Raw genomic sequence first — 23,554 nt, 5'->3', positions numbered from 1 at the left:
GTGTCCACACCCTATATACAAGCATAGATCTAGCATTAAACAAGGTGAAACACAACTTCAGAAGTCTTCCAACATTAAAATTAGCTATTCATATATGCTGGCCAAACATCCACAATAATAACAAAATATACACACCTTGCTTAACCAGAAAGGGTAACTCCACTAACAAGAGAAAAAAAGTGTTCACAACAAAAGATTAAAGACCCCCTCCCCTATGCGGGTTTAGCTCATATTACAGATGAATAACACACATAGAAGGTAAGAAATGATGTAACCCATCCTGAAGTTCATGTGGGTTAAGAAGAGAGAAACCCAAAAGATTTTGCTCGTGTGACCGCCGGGTAAAAGCTCCAGTAGAAAGGTATTTGATCCTTCCTCTTTTGTCACCTCCAGGTGGGCTTTTCGTGATTCTCCATGCAAAAGAATGTTCTTCCTCGGGATTCTCCTCATTTTTTGGCTGCTTGTCCTTTTGATTTTATATGACTCTTGGAGTTAGGGCAACCACATGGGTTGCACGTAATCGGGTAATTGACAGCTATGAAATTTGTATTTACTGTGCATCATTGATCTTCACTAACCTTGATGCTCTACATGGCTTGTGGCAGAGTAGCATTTTTCAGAAATAACACGAATTTCTTACCGATCTTAACTAATGCTCAAAAGATTTCGTGTATTACAATTTCAACAATTTACAGCACACCACAGGCAATTACAACCCCCATCTACTCCGTTGTCCTCCCTTTTTTTTTACTGGAAGTTTAACACTAAATAACTCTCTAAATGCGAGTCATCACTTATGCCAGGATCAAACCGACAAAATAAGAATCCTAGAAAATAAAAATGAACCAGAATAATTGTCTAGAATATTTCAAAATAGCACATAATTATCTAGAACGTCTGGTTGAGTTTTCTCTGAGGAGTGTGCTTGAGTAGCTTTTGATTTGGTTAGCTAGTGGTTTTTTGCAGCAATAGAGGTTTTATTATATCTTTGGCGGTCTCCTTGATAGCTGGTCATCTTTTCCGAGTTTTGGCCCTTTACAAAGATCTTTTCAGCTGAAGCATGCTGCATTTTTGTAGCTCGGAGGATTTGACTTTAGTTGCTTTGGTTTGTTGATTTTGAGTTTTCTTCTCAACATTGCTAGATCTTTCCTTGGAGCCATTCAATGCTTTGTTTATATTTTGGCTCTTGTAATGATTGGAGATCTTTATTTACCTTTTCTTTTAAATAAGAAATAACTTTTCATTGACAATGATGAAAAGATATAAAAATTTCAAGGATACAAACTTCCACCGTGTGAAAAGAACTAAACACCCAGCCAAACTAAAAATACAGAGCAAAAAATAACCAAAATAGAGCAAAACAAGCTCTCCAAGAATAAGAAGGATCCAACCAAACATAGACTCCAAAAAAGTGAAAGAAGGAAAATCCACATGAGAAACCAGAAGCTGCAAACGCTAAAAGGGAAAGATGAACTATAAAGAGGAGAAAAGCAAGACAGTTAGGAATACCAAAAGCCTCCAAAGAAGAGCCACGAAATTGAAGAACCGATGGCCAAAAGCACAACGAACCACCAACTAGGCTATCAAAAGGGAACTACAGCCACGAAAAACGAGGTGTCAGAAAAGCAGGAGAAATGCCATGAGAACCCCTCTGAACGCAAAGACAAACCTTCGGACTTAATCTCATAAAAAGTAATTCTGATTTCTGCACCATATTGAAAGAGATCTTCCCTTGTGAAGGGAATGAAAGCATGATTCTGAACTCAGCTCATGGAGACCTGAAGAAGGCCCTGGCTCCTTAAAAGTAGCATGAGAAGAGGGATCAATTGAAGGAGGGGTCTCGAATCCATATTTCTCAACATAAAACATAGAACAAAGACCATCTTAGAAAAACTTTTCATCTGCTCTAGTATTTTCATCAAAATGGCCTCATGGGGATTACTTTATTTGTTTGGTTGCATGCTTTCTTTTCACTCCTTTGGGAGTTGATATCCTTGAACATTCTATCTTCTCATATATTGATGAAAAATTTGTTTTGTGTTAAAAAAGAGGCACATAATTTAAAAAGAAATTATCTAAAATATGTAACGAATGTATGCTACCACACATACCTATCTATACATATTTAAATATCCCCAAATCGGAAATTTATCTTGGTTGGTATGTTGATTAGAACCTTCTATCATTGTTTAAGTTTATCAGGTGCAAATTTATTGATATACGGATTATAAATTTTCATGTTTAATATTCTTTGAATGTGTTTGGCTGTGTATAGATAGCACTGAGAAGGGAGAAAATGGGGGAGACAGCTCCCTTTTGGAGATTCTCAGCGGCTTCTTATCCTGATCTTGAAGATTCGAGGCCTATTGATGCCTTTACTGGGGATGCAATTCAATCACTCAATGGCAATGGCCTTGCCTCCTCAACTGTATGTACTCCTGTTCTTTTCAATGAAAGCTTTGTTTAAGACTTTTGTTTTTCAAGGTTACTGTAGCAGGGAAGTATGTATTCAATTGAAGCCTATGAAAATTTATTGAAGTAGTAAGGCTACAAAAATAATAGTCAATGGAGAGATTTTCCATGAATTAATAATCAATGGAGAGTGTTTTTTGGATAAAGAAACTATTTCATTGATATATTGATGTGGTAGTTAGTTGTTATATACGTTCTTTTCTAAATTAGTTGTAGCTTTGTTAGTTAGTTACTAAGTTACTACACAGTAACTTGTTTTTACCGTGTAACAGTTAGTAAGGCAGCCTTTATAAATAGGGCTGACCTCTTTGGTAAAGGCATTAACAAGTTTTCTTCAAGATTTCATTGGGCAAGACTGCATCATATATGAAATATGAGAACATAAGGCCCAAGAAAAGGGCTACGAAAAGGGTCTCCAGTTAGATAAGAGGGAGGCATAACTGTAATGATGGAAAAGAGGGGAGCATTTACACCAAGAGATAACCAAAAAAACTATAGATTCAAAAATGAGGTGATGTGTGCGCTCCATATCTTGGAAAATTCGCTGATTTCTTTCTGTCCATATAGTCCACAGTAAAGCTCGGACAAAATGATTCCAAAGGTAAAGTTTCCCCTTTTTGAAAGGGTGACCATTGACAGTATAATCGAGGGGCTTTGAGATATCTGTGGTCAATGCAGTCGACCAACCAAACAAGGAAAGAAGCTTATACCATAAGTTTGAGGCCAAGTCACAAGTGACAAAAATGTGCCCGATGGTTTCACCATGATGCTTGCACAAAATGCATCGGTGTGGGGAGATACTCATGAAGGGCATACGTCTTTGGAGCTTATCCTGTGTATTTATAGCATGGAGACTAGATTCCCAAAGGAAGAACTTAATCTTTTTGGGGTAGTGGTCCTTCCATATGGTTCGGTACAGAGAGGGTGAGATCTGGGTTGTTGTTGACCGTTGTATGTCTTTGATGAGGGAGGAAGTACTGAAATGTCCATTTGGTTCCAATCTCCAGATAATAATGTTGTCCCTGTTGGATGTGAGGCAGATTGTGGAGAGATTATGCAAGAGAGATGTCAGCTCCATAATCTCTTCATCCTTTAGATGCCTTCTAAATTGGATGTCCCAAGAGTTGTCTATTGAAGACGAAAAGTCTTGTACAGTGCCCAATTTTCTATTGTGCAAGGCAAAAAGCTGGGGGTATGTGTTGTAGAGGGGTTCTGTGTTGAGCCAAATATCTTTCCAGAATCTTGGGAGGGAGCCTATACCCACTTTGTATGCTATTCTGTCAAAAAACAGGGGCTTATGGTTGTCAATGTCCCTCCACAAACCCTTGGTTTGGGTTTGGTAGCTGGTTTCGGTGGTCTGTGATGGCGTATTTTGCTACAATAACTTTCCTCCATAGGGCAGAATCCTCCATAAGAAATCTCCAGCTCCATTTGGCAAGAAGAGCCCTATTTTTGTCTTTGATGCAGCAGAGACCAAGCCCCCCTTCTTCAATGGGCTTCTGGACATGTTCCCATCTGACCAAATTGTGAACCCTCGTGTTATTGGCGCTTTTCCACAAGAAATTCCGCATGAGTTTTTCGATGTCCTTGGCCACTTTTGTTGGGATGGAGAAGATAGATAAAAAATAGGTGGGCAGATTGGTTAATGTGGCTTGTATGAGGGTGAGCCGTCCCCCTTTTGAAATATGGGAGTGATCCCAAGAGCTATAAGCCTTTTCCTCACTTTCTCAATGACTGGGTCCCAAAAGGATGCTGTTTGAGGTTTACCGTGGAGAGGTAGGCCAAGATAAGTGGTGGGCCAAGAACCTTTTCTATAGACAAATCTGGATGCCAAGGATTCAATAGCAGATTCCTCCAGGTTAATTCCGAAAACTTCTGTTTTTTGGAGGTTGGAGTTTAGTCCAGATGCTTCTTCAAAGGATTTGATAATGCCGAAAAGATTTGTTACCTTAGTGTCGTCCATGGTAGAGAAGAGAATAGTATCATCGGCAAATTGGAGATGATTTATCTGTAAAGGCAGGCTGCCAAGAGTGAAACCCTCAATGATATTGTTGGTGGTTGCGCGGGTCAAGAGTCTACTGAGGCAATCCATAATAAGAATAAAAAGGAATGGTGAGAGAGGGTCACCTTGCCTTAGTCCCCTAGTGGCCTTGATCTTGCTTCTAGGTTTCCCATTGATGATGATCGAGAAATTAGCCGATGAAATACACCCTCTAATCCATTTTCGCCACCGTATCCCAAATCTCTTTGCCTCAAGAATGCTGTCTAGGAAATCCCAGTCAAGTTTATCAAATGCTTTTTCAATATCGAGCTTTATCACCACCCCTCTTTCGAGTTTCCTTTCCCATGCATCAATAAGTTCATTGGCAATAAGCGAAGCATCCAGAATTTGTCTATTAGCAACAAAAGCTGATTGGTATTCAGTTATGGTAAAGGGAAGGACCTTTTTTAGCCTCTCCCAAAGGACTCTCGCTATAATCTTGTACATACAGGAGATCAAGCTTATCGGTCGATAGTCACTGACTGTTCGAGCATCAACTTTTTTCTGGATTAAGCAAATATAGGTCTCGTTGAGGCTAGCATTAATGGTTCCATTCTTGAAGAAGTCTTGGAACACTCTCAAGATATCTTGTTTGAGGATGTTCCAATACTTTTCGTAGAATTCTGCGGTGAAACCATCTGGGCCTGGCGTCTTATTGATTCCAAGTTCCTTGACTGCTTGCCAAATCTCTACCTCTAGGAAAGGAGCTTCAAGGAGGTCTCGTTGTTGGAGGGATATGGGGTCCCAATTTAAGGATGATGGTAGTTGTCTGGTACCATTCTTTTTGGTGTACAAATCTGAATAGAATGATACAAATTCTGTCTCGATCTCTGCATCATTCACTAAGCTGTTGCCATCACGGGACAGTAACTCAAGGATAGAGTTCTTTCGACGCCTAGCAGCCACCACCCTATGGAAAAAACCCGTGTTCAAGTCCCCATCTTGCAACCATTTCAGTTTACAATGCTAGCGCCAATGAGCGTCTTCAGATAAAGCTAAGGAGAGAAGTTGTGCTCTTAGTGAGGCTCTATGGGTGATTTGTACAGCTTGTATGGTGCCATCCTCCTCCAAGGAGTCTAGAACGATCTTTTGGCTCTTGGCATTTCCAAAAGTCTCGCCTTTCCAAGCTCTAATGATCCCTTTAAGGCTTTTCAATTTTTGAATGAAACCATGGCCAGGCCATCCTCTCAACGGGTTATTAGTCCACCAACTTTCGATCAATGGGAGGAAAGAAGCATGTTGCATTCAAGCGTTTTCAAAACGAAAGGGAGAGGGGCCCCATTGGTTTATTCCAAAGGATAATTGAATCGGGAAATGGTCGGATGTTTCCCTGTCCAAACGATTAATCACGACGTTAGGAAATTTTGTAAGAAAGGGTTCAGTGCATAAGAACCTGTCTAACGACGATAAGTGAGGAGTATCCCTCATGTTTGACCATGTGAAGAGACCATTGTTAAGGGGAAGGTCTATCAAGCTGGATTCAGCAATGAAGTTGTTGAAGAAATTCATGCTACAAGTGGGTCTTATGTGTGAGGATTTTTCAAAGGACCACCGAGTGACATTAAAATCACCTCCCAAAAGCCAGTCTTCATTGCAAAGGAAGGAGAGATCCTTCCGTTCATCCCAAAAAAGACCACGGTCTTTAGCCTTAGATGGGCCATATATTCCTGTCAACCAAAATTTAAAACCATCAGCGAGGGTGATAAGAAGTGAGAGGGAGAAGGCTCCAATTTTGATATCCTCCACAGTAAGGGTTGGGTCATTCCAAAGAATGACGATGCCACCAGAAGCTCCAATAGATTCTTTGAAGGCCCAGGCAATATTTCTCGAGCTCTAGAGAGATTTAACAAGAAGAGAGTGTTGAAAATGATTGTCAAATTTAGGACATTCTTGTAAATAATTTATTAGGAAAGTTAGATTTATTTATCTTTTTTTCATTACATTCTTTGATCCCTAGAGTTTAGGGATTAATTAGAATATTTTACTTTTTCAAGCCTTTTCTTTTTGTATTTTATTTAGTAAGGTGTAATCTTGAATTGTAAAATTGATGTGAAAATTCTTTTTCTCCCGAAAACAATATGATATCATGTTTCTTTTGGGAGGAAGTTTGGTCTTTGGTTAGGTTTTATGTCTATCTAGGCTTTGGTGTTTAAAGATTTTCCTAAACCAAAAAGTAGTCCGTGACCTCGCGTATAAGGAGAGGTCGAATTCCAAACTTTTCTCTCGAGTATACACCCTTCTTTTTTTTTCCCATCAAGAAACAAACATTTTATTTATTTTTTTATAACTGGGAGTTGGAGCTTTGCTCCCTTATACCCAGGGGCACCCGCGCCTGCCCCAAGGCTCGGACCCGGGATACATAAAAGATTTTTGGTATTAAGCTTATTAGAAGGTTCGAACCTGAGACTTCTAAGCCAGTGTGGCCAAGAGACCCCAGTCCTTGCCAATTGGGCTGCCCCTCGGGGGCAAAACAAACTTTTTATTGAAAATATGGAAAAAAATGTTCAAGGATACAAACTTCCAAAGGAAGCGAAAGAGAAAAGAAAAAATAACCACCAAGGATTAGAGAACCAATAACTAAGATCACCGACTACAAAATACCAAGAAACACTGATAAGACAAAAGCCAAAGAAATAAGAAAAAGCTGAAAACAGAGGCTTGAAAAGCTTTCAGCTCCAAAAGATGCAAAAACCAAGAAGACCAAATCAACTGCCAAAACGTAGATTGAGGAGCTAAAGAGAACAAAAACCAAAAGCAACGAGCAAGATTCTCTAGACGATGAAACAAATAAAAACTTGATAGAAACCTCCTCTTTCAAGCAAAAAAAAACAATGAACTGAAATGGACAAGACTCTCCAAAACCAAAACCACCGAAGCTTGAAAACCATTCTAAACCCTTAAGTCAATATGAAAGTGCAGAAAAATACGGCCCGATCAAACTCCTTTCTAGAACATGAATCCTAAGCAATTCTACTGAATTTAATTAAAAAAGTATATGAAAACCTTCGAGCTTTAAAAAAAATCTTATGATCTTCCGCCTTTTCTTGAAGAGCTTCTTGAAAGCTTCCTGAAGAATCCAATCCGTGTCTCTCCCAAAAACAAAATATCTTCATTGTTTCATTGTGTAAGATTGGGACTAATGTGATTCCAACTGCTTCAAAATAAAGTGGAATCCACTAATCAATCAAGCCATCTTCTTTGCCAATTGTCTTCTTTTTGTTGTCCAAATAGGATCCTTTAAAGAGGGAGATTGAAGCGTCTAGCTTGGGGGGTGCGTCGAACTGTTGAAAGGCCTTGGTGATTCTCCAATTTGGTAATCTGAAGATAGAAAACCACAATGATTACAAACTGAACTTCCCTCGTCTCATATCCATGCTGCCCTGACTCCAAACTCGATGTTTGTTAACTAAGCGGGACGTTCCCAAATATTTTTTTTTTATTTTTTTATTTTTTATTGTTGGATGGGTTGATTTCTTGATCTTGATTAATTGTGAGACAAAAAAAATCTTTCTTATCGATTTTTTCAATTATTTGAAAATTATTAACCCTAGTTTTAGTAGGCACTTTTCATTCTTCAATTCATTCTAACGGGTAGGGTTTTCTTTCTTTTTGCTTTTCATTCCATATTGGCCTATCATAAAGAGAGAATTAAAATCCTTTGCAAAAGAGTATTTCAAAAAATTTTCCCGAAAAGAACCTTGATTTTCTGAGATATTTGGTGAAACTTGACTAATTCTGATATTCAAATCGTCCTCGTCATCCAAATTGGTATATTCCACATGTCTTTTCTTTGCCACATCATTGGTTGAGTTTAATAGATCCAAGAATAAGGGGCGGTTGGACTTGAAGGGATGCCTTTTCAAAATTCCTATGACCAAAAAATTCCTATGACCAAAAGATTCCTATTCCTAGGGCATTGAACGAGCATTAGAGCCATCTAAGAGTGACAAGCACTTACTAAGGTGGTAAAACTCTCATGTACGGTTTTGTAATAGCGATGAGAACAGTGATGTTATTGGCGACTACAATTGTTGGAGGCCCACTCATTCTAGTAGGAGTTAGTGGGAAAGGGGAGAGGTGTGGTGGGCACAAAATGAAAGGGTTCACTTTGACGGTTAAGAGTAGGTAACCTGTTACCTGTGTTTTTATTTCTATTGCATTCTATCTCATCGTATCATATTAGAAAATGGAATAATCGGGAATTAGAAGTAATTGGGCAAGTCGCTATAGTACCAACGTTCTGGTGCCGTCGAGGAGGACGTCACTAAAGAGAGGTTGTCGCTTCCATTCTTCACCGACAACCTCGCTTTAGGTAATTTCTTGTGTATCTGGAGTGAAAATAGTCGGTTCATGCTAGAAGATGTTGTGAGAAAAATGCTAGTTCCTCTTTTTCTGTCCCAGTTCCTGTGGTTAGAAAGCTACATGGTGGAGGTAAATCAACAGTCGATTCATGCTCATTTCTACCATGAGATCCGTGATGACCTTGGACAATGTAGATTGTTAAAATTCAAAACCAACTAGTTGTGGTTCTTGGAGCTGGGGATATGGCCATCCATGGGTGGTATGGCCTTGTATACTCTTTCTTTTTTCTTTTTTCATTTTTTTCAATGAAAAGCTCGGTTTCTCATAACAAAAATGACACGCATCTAAGAATTCAACTCCAAGCTTGGCTAGTATTCTATATACAATCCAATTTAAGTGGAGTGTAGATTTGTTTATTTAAATAGATATTATTTAGATTAGATACTGGTTTAGTTTTTATTTTTTGTTATTAGTCAAAATTTTCCTATTTTAGTTAGATTCCCTTTGCGGGAGCTTAATAAGGAAAACCCTTATGTCTTCCATGTCTGACTCAGGTGTGGGTGCTCCCGAATTAGTTATGGGGGGCCCCAACACTGGGTTATCAAAAAAGAAAAGAAAGATTCTTATCTGAAGGTAGCTGCTATGTTCTACAAATTTTCTAGGGTGCTTATTTCTCCCCGTTTTGTGCTCCATGTTTTTTGCTTGGGAATTGTTCATATGTCTCACTGAACACAATGACACTGTGAATACTTTATTGCAGGGAGATGTATATCCTGTGGAGCCGTACGAAAATTTTCATTCAAATCAAGTTCTTGATGCTCACTGGGGTGTTCTCTATGATGAAGATGTACGTACGTATACAGTTTTCAAATATTTCCATTGTGGTTGTAAAAAAAATCTGTGGAAGTTTGATTGAGATTTGGCCCATTTGGGTGAGTCAAGTTCAATGTTTAAGTCGAGATCTTTAACATTAAGGTCGTCTATTTTATTTTAAATTTGATGACATCTTCTTTTTGATATGTGAGAACGTATATATTGTTCTTTCTCATGATTTATGCACAGACTTGTATCTGGTTGGTAAAGAAAAAGGACTTTCAACCAAAATCTTTATGGAAGCCCGGTTTAGAAAGTTAAAATGACCCCTTTCTGTTTAATGCATTGGTGATAATTTCTGTGATCTCAATAGTCGACGTACATCCTCTCTTGTACTTCTTCAGAAGCTTAATGAAAAGTCCTATGTTTCTTACCTAGATAACAAGATCAAAGGCTTGTGTGATAATTTAATTGAAGGATTCTCGTTGGTGGGGGGATAATCAAATGGCTAACTTGCAACTTGCTGACCATACCCTTCTTTTTTCTGTGATTGAGGAAGAGAAGCTTCAGAATTTGTTGAAGATTTTGAAGATGTTTGACGGCCTAATTTGGCCAAATCAGTAGTAGCGAATGTTGACCTTAGCATAGAGGAAACGTTTAGGTTGCTACTTTGTGGGGCAGGCTGCTGAGCTGATTCACTTTCTACCTCTTTTCTCAGATTTCCTCCTGGGGGCAATCCTAAATCCCCTCCTTTTAGGAACTTGTTCTGGAAAAAAAAAAGAAAGGCCAGTTGAACAACTGAGTTGAGGAGGAATTATGCTAAAGGTGGTAGATTGACAGAGCTCTCCGACCTCCCGATTTTTTTCCTCTTGGTTTTCAATTCCTTTTTTTTTAATGTATAAACGTATTGAGAAGATGCCGAGAGACTTTATTTGCAGAGGTTCTAATTAAGAGGGTGAATCTTACCTTGTCAATTGGAGGATTGTCTCTCTCCATCAAGTCAAGGGGATCTAGACTTCGGTAAGGCTAAGGAGTGTAATAAGGGTCTCTTAACGAAATGGTTGTGGTGACTGGTGCTTGACCTTGAACCTTCAGCTTTATGGAGAGGTGATTTAAAATAAATATGCTTCTCCAAAAGTTGGCTGCTTTCCTTACGAGTGCAAAATCAAGAGTTGCAGAAGCCCTTGGACTAGTATAGAGAAGTTAAAATACAGCTTTCATCGATTTTCTTCTTCAAAAGCCAGAGATGGCAGTAAAACCTTGTTTTTTGGCTTGTTGACTGGAGTGGCAGTGGCAGTGGCAGATGTAAAAATAGCTACCTCAAAAATTTTTTCTCTTTTATCCTAGATGATTGCAAGAACAACGGATGTGTATGACAATTCCTCTATTGTCTTGTAGTCGGTGATGGTGTTCAGAAGGCATTTAAAAGGTTTCTTTTGGATAGAGAGGCTGTTGAATGAAAATTTCTTATACCTATCTTAAAAACAAGATTTCTCTATGGGCTGGGAACAAAAGAGTCTGGGAGCTTGACAAGAACTAGGTTTTTTCCTTTCTCACATAAGGGGAGCCATCCGACTTTGTTCTAGGTTTTTCTTTGGTCATTAGCATCCCTTGGTGGGCTCAATATGATTGATAAGGTGCAGAAATGCAATCCTTCTTTGGTTCTCAACCCAAATTGGAGTTCCTTCTGCAGAATTGCCTAGAACGATACTAACCATCTTTTATTTCTGTGGTTAAAGTTGCTGGAAGCCTGTGATCTGGCCTGGGTTTCATGCTATTTAGTTTCTGTTCATGTTTTTCAAGTGGCCCATGGGCAGAATTTCAGCCCTCAAAAGCTGTTTTGGATTAATGCCTAATGGATAATTTGTCTGGAGAGAAATAGAAGAATCTTCAAGGATGAGGAAATCGAGGACCCAACTGAGAGATGGTGTATCTTTTTTTTTTGTCTTTTTGGGCTCAAAAATTCAAACACATTTGTAATTGTTCTCTCATCACTTAGTTGACCAATTGGACATCTGTAACTTCGTGGTTTTGTACATTTTTCATCTGAATGATATTTAGTTTCTTATTAAAAAAATATTTTGGTCCAAAATTTTAATTCTATGTTTCAGCACTTGTATATTGGTCCATGTAGCTGAAGTTCGAAATACGAAAGAAATCGGTGTTTTCACAACTCTACCACCCAATCAAGTTTGTTCCACTTAATCCATATTTCAAGTTGACATTTTTTTTGGATAAGGAATGGAAACATTTCTCTTAGAATAAGATTCCAACTCAGTATCTTGTGCATTTTTTCCTTTTTGAGGAAATGGCTTGTTGTATTCAGATCTCATATCCACGTTTATTCTGGTTAGACTAGAGTAATGTCAGTGTTCTGTGTTGTTTAGTTGTACAGTCAGTGGGATATGTAAAGACTACACTTTGAAATCTTCATGGAGTAGAACTAAGATCGCAGCTTGCTTTGAACACCTGATTTGAAATATTTCTCTTTTGCATTTATTCCTTTTGTCGTCTTACAATTCGAATGATGAAACTTATGGTTCTCTTGGGGTATCTCTTTCCTCCTTTGTTGACTTCCATTTCCTTTTACTCTTTTATTGTTTTAAGTAATGTACAGTTTTTTTATTCCCTCCACTAAATATAATGGGATATTTTCCAGCTGGTCTAGTTTTAGGTCAAATGACCAACAAATTTTGCACCCACTGTCTTGTGCACATATACTGCATCCTTTCTTTTCTTGGCATTTGAATCTTTTTACGTTGGCTTGTCGAGGGAATATTTAAGTATTGTATGTGGTTTTTATTTTATCTCTTTTGCAATTTTTTCTTTAACTTTTTTATGTGTTCTGCTAACTTTCAGTCGAGTGGTCATCAATCCCATACCTTGTCTATGCTAGTGAACGACTATCCTGGTGTTCTCAATGTTGTCACTGGGATTATTTCTAGAAGAGGTTATAACATTCAGGTAGGTTCTAATTTTATTGTACACTTTGTACAATTTCGTTTTCTTTAAATTTTCATCAGCCTCTCGATGGTAATTTTATATTTGAAAAATTTCTAGAGTCTTGCTGTAGGACCTGCAGAAAGTGAGGGTTTATCACGTATCACAACTGTTATTCCTGGAACTGATGAGTCAATTGGAAAGTTGGTTCAGCAGCTCCATAAACTAGTTGACCTTCATGAGGTAGCATGATCAATAGTTTTTTAATGAAAAAATTTAAATACTAGCATGAGTTCCTTGCCTCAACAAATGCTTCAATTTTTTTGTCTGCATCACTATATTTAGAATAGAAGTATATTTTTCCATTGAACAAAGAAACAGCTTTTCATTAGAACAAAAATTGTTCAAAAATACAAACTCCGTGTGGAAAAAAGAGAAAATAAAAGTAAAAATATAAATATGAGTCTAAGGGAAAAATATAAAGGCATCCAAATTGGAACAAATAAGACTAGGAGAATAATCGTCAAATAAATTTGAAATTGAGCACCATTAGGAGGCTTTGAACTTAGCTAAGTTATAGCTCTCAAATGCAGATTTACTATTGCCTTAAAAAGTCCTTTGATCTCTTTCCAACCCTAATTATGGTAATAAGGCTTTGATAGCGTTAACCCATAGTAAGAGGGCCTTGAAAGATAGCAATGGACCAAATAATAATTAGGATAGAATCATTGTAACGTCTAATGCAAAAACCCAATGAAGTTTGAACTGCTGAAATAAGAAACCCCAACAAACCATTGCAAATGAACAAGACGAGATGAACTCCGCTTGCACAACTATCAGCACATAAAACACATATTGAAGGTTGAAGATGCATGTTGGGAACCTTCTTCAGAAGTACTTCAGCCGTGTTAACTTTGCCATTTATAAGGATCCAATGAAGCACACTAACTTTCTTTGGGCTGTTTGATTTCCAAAGAACTGCATAAATTTCCTTTGGCAAAGGAGCTGAGTTACGAGACATAGATAAGGAATTCACTGAAAAAACACCAGATGAGTCAATATTCCAGCACCTTTGATCTTCTTCAACCTTAAAAGGACACCATGTGAAGAGCAGACATGAGTGCAATATATTCTTCAGCTTCACCATCTTTCAAATATCTTCTAGTTTCAATTTAGAAGTATTATAGGCAAACTCAGATGATTTTCAAACTTTGTGTTCCTCATGATTTGGTTTAATTTCATATGCCAACTGTGAGGATGCATGTTTGATATCCATGGCACTCATCTAATGACACTTAAACTAGATGCTTTTTTTTCACTTTGAAGGTTCCATGTTGATATGTAGTAATTTTTCTTCCTTTTTTGTTGGAAACAACTTTGTTTCAGTCACATAAAAATAACAAATAAGAATGGTGGATAAGATAGCTCCCCATCCAAGGCCAAGGTAAAAGGTCGATACAAAGAGGGCCTCCAATTTACTAAAGGTCTAAATAATGAACTTGATGTAGTGTAAACCCTAGAATAGTTAGTTACCGGTTATTATACTAGCTGTTAGTTGTTTACTTGGTTATTTAGACATCTGTTAGTTGCAACACTATTATAAATACTAGTGTTTAGATGGTAAAAGGAAGATCATTATCATCAATAAAGTTTCACTCCTTTGGTTTACACCAAATTGGTATCGGGCGACCTTGTGAGAGGGCCTGATGCCTGCAAAAAGAGCAGCCACCTTTGGAAGTGATGCAGTTCGGTCCAACAGGGAGTCTAGAGCGGAACTCCACCAAAATCTGCAAATTATTCTCACCAAAAACATCAACTAGATGCTTGCTGTCAGTTGGGGAATCTCTTGGAGAAATTCAAGAAAGTTGATCAAAGTTCAATTTATGATGGGTACAATAACCAGACCATTGGATCAGTTGGTTTTGAATATTTATAATCCGTACGGTAAATGAGAGCAAACATAAGATAATGACACTAATCTTCATCAAGAACGACCTATATTTCCAACAAGATAATACCAAGAACAAAAGAACCACTCCACAGAAAATACTGTGAATTTTTCCCAACACGATAGACCTCAATAATACAGAAATGAAGGGTTCTTGGTTCAAGATTCCGATTTTTCGAGCAAAAAAGAACGACCTATATTACCAACAAGAAGCTTTATTGGTGTAAACCAAAGCCGAGAAGCTTTATTGATGGTGATGATCTTCCTTTTACCATCTAAAAACTGGTATTTACAATAGTGTTGCAACTAACAGATGCCTAACTAACCAAGTAACCAACTAACAGCTAGTATACTAACTGGTAACTAACTAGGGTTTACACTACATCAGAACGTTATATCAATTATCTTGATGTAGAATTGGTCTAGAATTTGGACAGAAATATTTTGACATTTACTGTATTATCCTCATGATGATAAGTAACTATGATACACAAAAGTACCCTACTCTAACTATATATCTAATGCAGAAAGCTTACAAAAAGATAAATTGATCCTGAAAGATGAAGGCCGAATCCAACCTAAATGATAAACGTACCCTTCCTTTATTGAACTGAAGAAATACAAGTTGATATATCTTGTGGTTCATTTTGAAAGTTTCTTGTATTATATTTTTTGATTTGTATTTCTTTTGTTTTTTCCTTATTAGTTTAGTTGCATATCTTATGTACTATTATCTCATATCTGAAAAAATCTGCAAATAGGTGGCATTCTTGTTTACTCTACTCCTATAAATAGTGTTTTCATCCCTTTTATGTCGAGAGAAAGTTGATATTATATGAAAATTTTCCATGAATAATCTTTTGAGAATTTTAAAAGTGCATAGTTTACAGTAACTATGTCATTGCGACTTGTACAAGTTCTTGGTTGATGAAATACGTGGGGATGCTTTCTTCAGGTGCGGGATCTCACTCACTTGCCATTTGCTGAGAGAGAGTTAATGTTGATAAAAATTGCAGTAAATGCTGCTGCCAGAAGGGATGTCCTTGATATTGCTGAAATATTCCGTGCAAAAGCTGTTGATGTGTCTGATCATACAGTTACTCTTCAGGTCATCTCCTTTCCTTGGATGTTGTAGAATTGTTCATGAATACAGATATATATGTGTGGTTGAGACTAATTGCATATAATGTGCATGCATATTTTTTCTTTGCACCGGTGTGTGTGTTTTATTATAAACGTATGGCTAAATATATGTTTTTGTCATTACCATGAGGATTTTTTCAATTTTGTCCTGAATGTTTAAAAAGTTCCAATTTCATCCCTTATTTTTAGTCGAAGACTTAGGCCATGTAGGAGAAGGAAGTTTTTAATTCCTACGATTTTCTAAGTAGTTGGTAAAAAATTTTTACTTTTCTTATCCTAGGTGGCCAAATTTCTCATTTAATTTTTTATATAAGCTTATTATTAATCAAAAGAGTATAATTGCAAAATATTAAAATGTAAGAGGCTAAATTGAAACTTTTTAAATAATAGGGACTAAATTGAAAAAGTAACCAAACATTAAGGACTAAAACATAAATTTAGCCTAAATGTACGAATGTCGGTAGAGCAGCAATATAACTGGGCAGTCCTTTTTCCTCTAAACTGAATGAAGAAATTCTACCATTTATGTCTCAATTTGGAGTTCAAATTTAGCACAATCGTCTAATACTAATGAAGGAGGACCGTCTATGGGCATGGGGTGGATTCTAGTCCCCTAAAAATTAGCTCTATAATAGAATAGAAAATGCACCAGAGCGCTTGGTGTTAATGTGTTATCCCAAAGAAACATAGCTTCTCTTAAGTACAATACAAATGCCATAAGTAAGAATCGTAGAATGTTTATATTTTTATATGGACAATTTTTATTTTTATTTTTTGTTTCGTTCTGGCTATTCTTATGCTGTAACTGTTTATATGCTCCAGCTCACTGGCGATTTAAACAAGATGGTCGCATTGCAGAGATTGCTGGAGCCATTTGGGATATGCGAGGTTTGTGTCCTTTATCTGGTTCTCATGTTGACTAGCAGTTGGAGAAAGAATTATTGTTTGTCATTTTTCTAAAATTTAATGTTTGATATTATATGCTTCTTAACCTAACATACAACTCACAAATATAATGAATACATACATATATATATATATATATATATATCCCTTTTACCTGACTATTAATTGTGTTTCAGCATTTATATTGCTGTATATCGATGTAAATATCTTAGATATAAGAGTTCATTAGTTATTTTTTCTTCATTGCAATTTGCTGATATCTTTCTTATAAGCATCATGATAAATTCTTTTGAAGTCAACCAAGTTATCATTGTTTCAAAATGTTTTTGACCATCTACGTGATATTCTGTGCATAGACAGTTCTGTTTCCCATTTAATTTTAGCGTGCATGTGCTCTTGGCTCCTGAAAAAATAGATCTCCACAACTATTTCGTTTTCTGTTGGCTACGGTATTCACCAATAACAAGTTATCTAGAGTTGCTAACAATCTCTAGTGTAGATCTTGTAGTGTGCAATTAGTCCATACATGGTTTTTTGCTATATACTGAGATTAAGGGGGATTATTTATTTAGACTACCAAGTCTAAGGGTGCATATCAAAATGTAGATATTACAATATTCAAATCATTGGCATCTTCCTGTTATCGTTAGATTTCATCCAATTCGGATATGATGTATTTGATCTTTTATTTCAACACCAAAACTCATGAGTTTGAAATTAAGCACAAGTGAGCTATCAATATTGTTAGGGAGGTCGGTAGAGGTTTGAATACAGATGTCCTCTTGTTTTGATACCATGTAAAATTACCATTAAACCTAAAAACTTTGGAATTGTTGTATATTCAATATTTTATACACATTCTTAATGGCCTAGTGTGTGTTTATTGTACATGGATATGCATACATGATAAGTTCTGTGTTCTTTCTTTATTCCATAGGTGGCAAGGACAGGAAGGGTGGCGTTAGGAAGAGAATCAGGTGTCGACTCAACTTACCTGCGTGGTTATGCTCTTCCAATCTAATTCCCGAAAATCCATTTTCTTTCTGGCGATTCAATTGATGTAAGTTTTTCTCTCCCTTACTGTTTTAACAGTACTATCTTCCTGTTTTCCACAATGAACGTTAAAGCAATATCAATCTTAAATTAGTCTCACTTTGCATGTTAGATATTGTAGGCTGGATGGCTTTGGTTTGGATTTTGATTGAAAATGGAGTTCTTTGAAGCACAAACTCAAGACTTCAAAGTTGATGGGGTGGAAGATGGTTTCGATTCTGTTGCAAGATTGTGCATCTCACCCAACCATAAATTTGAGGCATCTTACTTGTATTGTAACCCTTGTTGACTTAACAAGATTTCTAAATTAGTTTGTTAGATAAGTGATGAGTGGTGAAAGTACAATGTTGCTGTTTACCCAAAGTGTATTTTTTTTTGGGAGTAAAATGGTAAGTGTATTTTTGGCTGTTAAAGAAGACGTTATTGTGTAACCAAAAAACGGGACGGGGTCTGTTTGGTATCTTATCCAGATTCAATTTTTTGTTTTCAGATTTCTAGATCATATGGATTCACTGAATTCCTATTTGGTGGCTTTTTATTTTTTAAAACATCTTTTGGATTGTGTTTGGGTTCCATGAAAAAACTTGAAAGGATGTTTTCAAATTCTAAATCTGCTACAGATCATATACTAAAAAAATAGTGAAAACATGAAAATACAATTTAGTTTTCCATTAAACGCCTAGATTTCAAATCTCTATTTTGTGAATCTTCATGTTACTCAAGGATTTCATCCAAGAATTTTTTCCCTTTTTTTTTTTTTCTTTGGAGTTTGAGAAATGTTTAATTTTGATCAATATGTTCCTGATATTTTCATCTCACGGAATGGTTCAGATTGGTCTTTGCAGTTACTCTCAAGGGAATAACATATAGTCAATTTTAAGTGATGCAATAAGTTATATTTAGTGTGAGTCTGAAATCTTTTTTTAAAAAAACAAAAATTGGTAGTGCTGATTAAAATTTTAAAGAGTGTTTTTAACAAATTAAAATCAAAATTAAAATTTTTTATCTAAAAAAAATTCGAAAGATTCTAAAAGTAATAAAAAAAGTACTTAAAATCATTTAGATAAAAAATTGAAATTAGTTTTACTTTAGATATACTTACAAAAAAAATGTTACTGAAAAACACTTTTTTTTTTTTCAAAACATATCAAGCTCACATGTAAGAGAAGAGGCAAACTAAGGAAAGTGGCTTTGAAGATAATATTGTTGGAACTTTTTAAGTTTTAAATATATGTCTAGTCCCAATGTTTGAGTTTTTTTTTTTTTTTTTTTGAAGATTTCTTTGGTCTTAAATGTTTTAATTTAGTCTCCTTTCAAAGAGTACGCAGGATCCTTCATAGATGTGGACATTTGGGAGTCTACATGTTTCATAGAAGATATTAGAAGGGAGATGGAATCTTTGCTCATCAAATAATATAGGCATGCAGCTCCAAGTCTAATTTGGAAGTCCAAGTGGGAAATATACTCGTAAAATAATTTCTATATTAAATTTAATTACTTTAAGTAATTATTCATTAAATTAATTAATTGACATATTTGTTTCGATAAAAATTATTAATTTTAATTATTTTTTCATGAGCAAAATCTATGCAATGAATCAAAAGATATAATTGATCATAGTTCAATGGTAATTAGCATATATTTTCAATCAAGAGATTGTGAATTCGATCCCTTATTCAAAAACCACATATTTAATAACCATTATATATGTGATCCAAACAGGTTGCATGTATCATGTCATATATACTTATAATTAGTCAATTTTAATATTTATTGACAATAAAAAGATATAATTGAAATTTTTTCAAACAAAATATATAAAATTGAAACATTTTAACAATAAGAACTAAACTGAAAAATAAAAAATACCAAAACATTAAGGCGTCAAACGTATACTTAGCTTAGCCTTATCATTCAGCTCAAAGTTCAAAGGTCTGGTCCAAGGCCAATATTTGACAGGTCTGGCCCGTCCCGGTCCAGCCCAATCCATCTAAAAATTGGATTGGATATGGATCTTTGTTTTTCAAATTAGACTGGTCCATTTGGACCTTATTTTGATCAGCTCGCTGAGCCAGCCAAAAGGCCAAATCGGGTTAATTCTTTTTTGTTATTCTCATTCCTCTAATTTTTTTTGAACATTAATATAGTAATACAATTTATTTCTTTAAAAGATCAAATAAATTAAGTTGTAAAAATATGATATAACAAAATTTGTTGATAATTTTTTAAAAAGTAAAAAAAATAGTATAAAAGCATAAAATAAAAGCACAAACATGGTTTGAATAAATATAAAAAATAATTTAATAATAAAAAACTAATTTATTATATATGCTAATTCAAGTCGGATTCAAAAAGCGGATCCAAGCCCTATTTGACTTTGACCCATTGATTTAGGTTTATTGCTTGGACCATGGGCCTAAGTTTTAGTGTTTGAGTCGGCCCAAGTCCAACCCAAACAACAATGCTTATGGTCCCTAGGATTTGGGCTCGGACCTTTGTTTCTGTGGGTCGGCCCAATGATGAAGGTGATACTTAGCCAATTTTTTATTTCAATTTTTAGGTGGGCAAAATTATTAATTATTATTTTAAAGCTACTTAGGTGAATGAGCTAGTAAAGTATCTATAGGTAGTTGGTTTATTTACTTTTGTTAGGTAGAATGAATTTCAAGATATTTTTACTATTGTGGGAACTTGATAGGAATTTAACATAAAAATTATGTGGTTATGGTATTTCAAAACACATACAATCTTTTTATTTCTTATTCCGACAAAGTTACAGAATAAGAATGTGTTTGTGAGTAATTTTTGCATTTTTGCCATTATCAAAATTACTTCCATCCTTTTCTATTGATAATATTTGGCGAATTAAAAAATTGATTCTAAGAAAACTGAAAATCACTTTAAATTGATTTTTAAGGTATGACTGGATGATAATTTTGAAGAATTAACTATACTTAAATCTATTTTTTCAAAATCACTAATTCTACCCTCACTCCCAAACACACCATAAGATATGGTCTATTTTGAACCTAAGTTTGTAGGACTTACTTTTAGTTTTACATGGTCTCATGCCAATAAAGATATTTTTATTCCTTATATATCACAAATCTTCTCCACTTCTAACTTATGTCGAACTTTATGTGCATTCTTAATAAACATCCACAAGAACAAATAAACCACCAAGTCTCTCTTCAAATAGTCTTCTATCAAGTGACTCTCAAGCACATTGAGAGGTTGCTCTTGTTCTAATCGACTTCTCTTCCGTAGAGTACGTAGCATATCTAATCTTAACCACGATCACATTGTGGGATAACCAGCATGGCAGCACTTGTTGTTGCACCCTCAACAATCTTCCCCTCAAACAAAGATATATTAAGCCGCCTTCCTTTAGTAATCTTTCTATAAGAACAACCATACATCTTTCTATAAGAACATGCCGCTAAGAAACAATAAACAAAACGTAAATACTCTCTATTTCTAGACATCATATAATTCAATGCAAGCCTTAAACCTAATACTCTCACATAGTAATTTAATTTGGTCAAGCGAATGGTGTCATTTGTAGTGGAGCCAAAGCCCAATCTTTGCTCTAGGCTATGCCAAAAAGGTAGGATCCCAATAAGTCAAAAGAGACGTTGAACCATTTTGATAGTTGAAACAAGTTAGGAAATTAGATCAACCAAAAAAACCCTCTTGGTCCTCACAAGAGAGTAAAAGAAAACAGTATCCCTTTATTTTAATCCAATTAAAAAAGACAAAATATCACATCAAAATTCAGCATCCAAATTCCAAATTCAAAATATTCAATCTTGCCAAACTACTAAGGTTGATTTTAGATTTGAAATTGGTAAACCAAATTCCTTTTATGAGATAGAGACATATATGGCGCAAACACCGGAATGGATCATAGAAGAAGTCTAGGCCTCACCTAAAATTGCATGAAAATAGATATATATATATATATATATATATATATATATATATATAATTGGGTCAATTCAAACTCTCTCCCTATCAAATACAATTGAGAAGCTATAGGAACTAACAACAAAAGCTTTTCGAAAAATCAGATCTAAGAGAAATCGTGTATATTGACCGCAGCTGAACTATAATGGCTACGATTACGGTTACGTGATCATATCATGCCTGAAAGAAACGGTCTTAATTAAAGCTTTCTTTCTTTCACTTTTTTTAGTATAATGTGTACCAATGAGAAATCGAACTCAAAGATATATGTCAAATACTATGAGCTATGTTTGTTTTGGCAAAATTGTTTTTCCTTTATTGAGCTTATTAGACCCAAAAATTTAATGTTTTTTATGTTCATGAAAATGTGGCGGTCTCAATTTGTATGGAGAGATCAATGAAAATGTTGATAAATAAATTTAAAAATTTCACATGAGGCTACAAATATTTATTATTAGTACTATTTATGTTCATAAATCATATGGTAATTTCTTCTTATTATTTTTTTTAATGTATTTTGTTAATATTTTATTGACATATATTAGAAATATTTTGTTGATTTATAATATCAATATTAAACTCTTTCAAAAATATTGATGTTATTGGACCGAGTGAAAAATTGGTCCATAGGAGTATACCTTTTCAAAACATTATATACAACATTTATTATTCTCTTCTTATATATTTTTTCTAACTTTTCTTTTTTAGAAAAAAATTTATGGTCTGTATTTCATAACAATATTAAATTTGTTTTGTACTTTTTAAATATTAATTTTTTAATAAGGCAAAGAGGTCTAAATTTCTTGTAGAAAATAAAATTTATTACTAAATAAATTTAATTCGAAAAAGTATATGTGTAATAGAATGATGGTATAACTAAGATTCAAGTGTGTAAATTTTGGTAGTTATATTATTGGTTCTAAACTTTCCAACAATTTATTTTAGTCTAAAAATTTTTACATAATAACTTATTTTTAATTTTTGCTGTTATTGTTTTTTGTAAGTTATCTAAAAAAAATAATGATAAGGTCATATCTTTAGTTTGATTACTTAAATGAGTTGATATATGTAAAAAAATATTTGTCAAAATTTTGATGCTGAATTTCGAATTAGATTTTAATTGTTGTTAAATAATCAATAAAAGAATAATGATAAGACTTAAATAGTTTTATATACAAGAATTGAAAACTAAAATTAAACATCTGATAATTGAAAAATTACAACAAAATATTTGCCAACAAAAATATAGCTATGTTGTTAGGCATATATATTTCTTTATATAAAGTCGTAATTTTAAATTTTAAAATTCTCACCTCCTAATTTCGGATGTAACATTCTAAAATAAAATTAAATAAAACATTTAGAAATTTAAAAATTGAAATGTATTAATTAAGAGATCAAAATGAGAAAGAGAGGTTTTGCTTTTTTTAATGGAAGAGAAAAAGAGGTTAAACCTATAGTATTTTGTAAAAAGAAATAATATATATATTTTCTTTTAAGAGTTGAAAATATTTTCAAGTAGGAACAAAAGTCAGCAAGTGAAAGATAATAATCAAAGTCAAGGTTTTTTTTTTTATATAAATTTTTTATTTGTATGTGTGGTTTGTGAATAGGAAGTCAAGTGCTACGTGGAAATAAAAAAAGATAAAAAAAAAAAGTCAAGTGGTAAGTATAACAACAACAAAAAAAAATAAAAAAAAATTCAAAGTTTTCTATAACTAACATTGGTATGTTTTATACAACTAAAGCTTTTTATATTATAAAATAATCCGAAGATAAATTTCCAATCATATGTGATCATGATATCATGGTATGGGAATTTTTACCAAGTGAACAATGTGACCAACTTTTTTAGTTTTTTTCTTTTTTTTCCCTTTTCTAACGGGTAAAATTCACTTTTGATCCTTAAGATTTGTGGTAGAAATATCTATTTGGTCTTTAAAGTTTCAAAATTGACATTTTTTAGTTCA

At 34.6% G+C, this 23,554-nt stretch overlaps 1 protein-coding gene across 5 annotated transcripts in view; it reads left to right on the top strand.

Annotated features, from left to right (window-relative positions):
- The window catches only part of LOC111018258 (acetolactate synthase small subunit 2, chloroplastic), a 48,901-nt gene extending 30,794 nt beyond the window's left edge, over window positions 1–18,107 (top strand). For 2 of the 5 annotated variants that reach the window (XM_088126037.1, XM_022294278.2), the window contains 8 exons: window positions 2,276–2,428; window positions 9,576–9,662; window positions 12,488–12,592; window positions 12,689–12,811; window positions 15,472–15,624; window positions 16,482–16,547; window positions 17,503–17,625; window positions 17,740–18,107. In XM_088126037.1, coding sequence (XP_087982163.1) covers window positions 2,276–2,428; window positions 9,576–9,662; window positions 12,488–12,592; window positions 12,689–12,811; window positions 15,472–15,624; window positions 16,482–16,547; window positions 17,503–17,586 — 771 coding nt within the window. In that variant the 3' untranslated portion in view covers window positions 17,587–17,625; window positions 17,740–18,107. Of the gene's footprint in view, window positions 1–2,275; window positions 2,429–9,575; window positions 9,663–12,487; window positions 12,593–12,688; window positions 12,812–15,471; window positions 15,625–16,481; window positions 16,548–17,502; window positions 17,626–17,730 lie in introns of all 5 variants that reach the window. The other 3 variants (XM_088126038.1, XM_088126039.1, XM_088126040.1) reach the window with 3 other exon arrangements.
- Window positions 18,108–23,554: the final 5,447 nt, after the last annotated feature.

The sequence above is a fragment of the Momordica charantia genome, assembly GCF_013281855.1.
Source record: "Momordica charantia cultivar OHB3-1 chromosome 6 unlocalized genomic scaffold, Mcharantia_2.0 BLBB01000006.1, whole genome shotgun sequence".
Taxonomy (NCBI): Eukaryota; Viridiplantae; Streptophyta; class Magnoliopsida; order Cucurbitales; family Cucurbitaceae; genus Momordica; species Momordica charantia.
The sequence above is the reverse complement of the archived record's forward strand: the minus strand, read 5'-3'. Positions and strand labels throughout refer to the sequence as shown.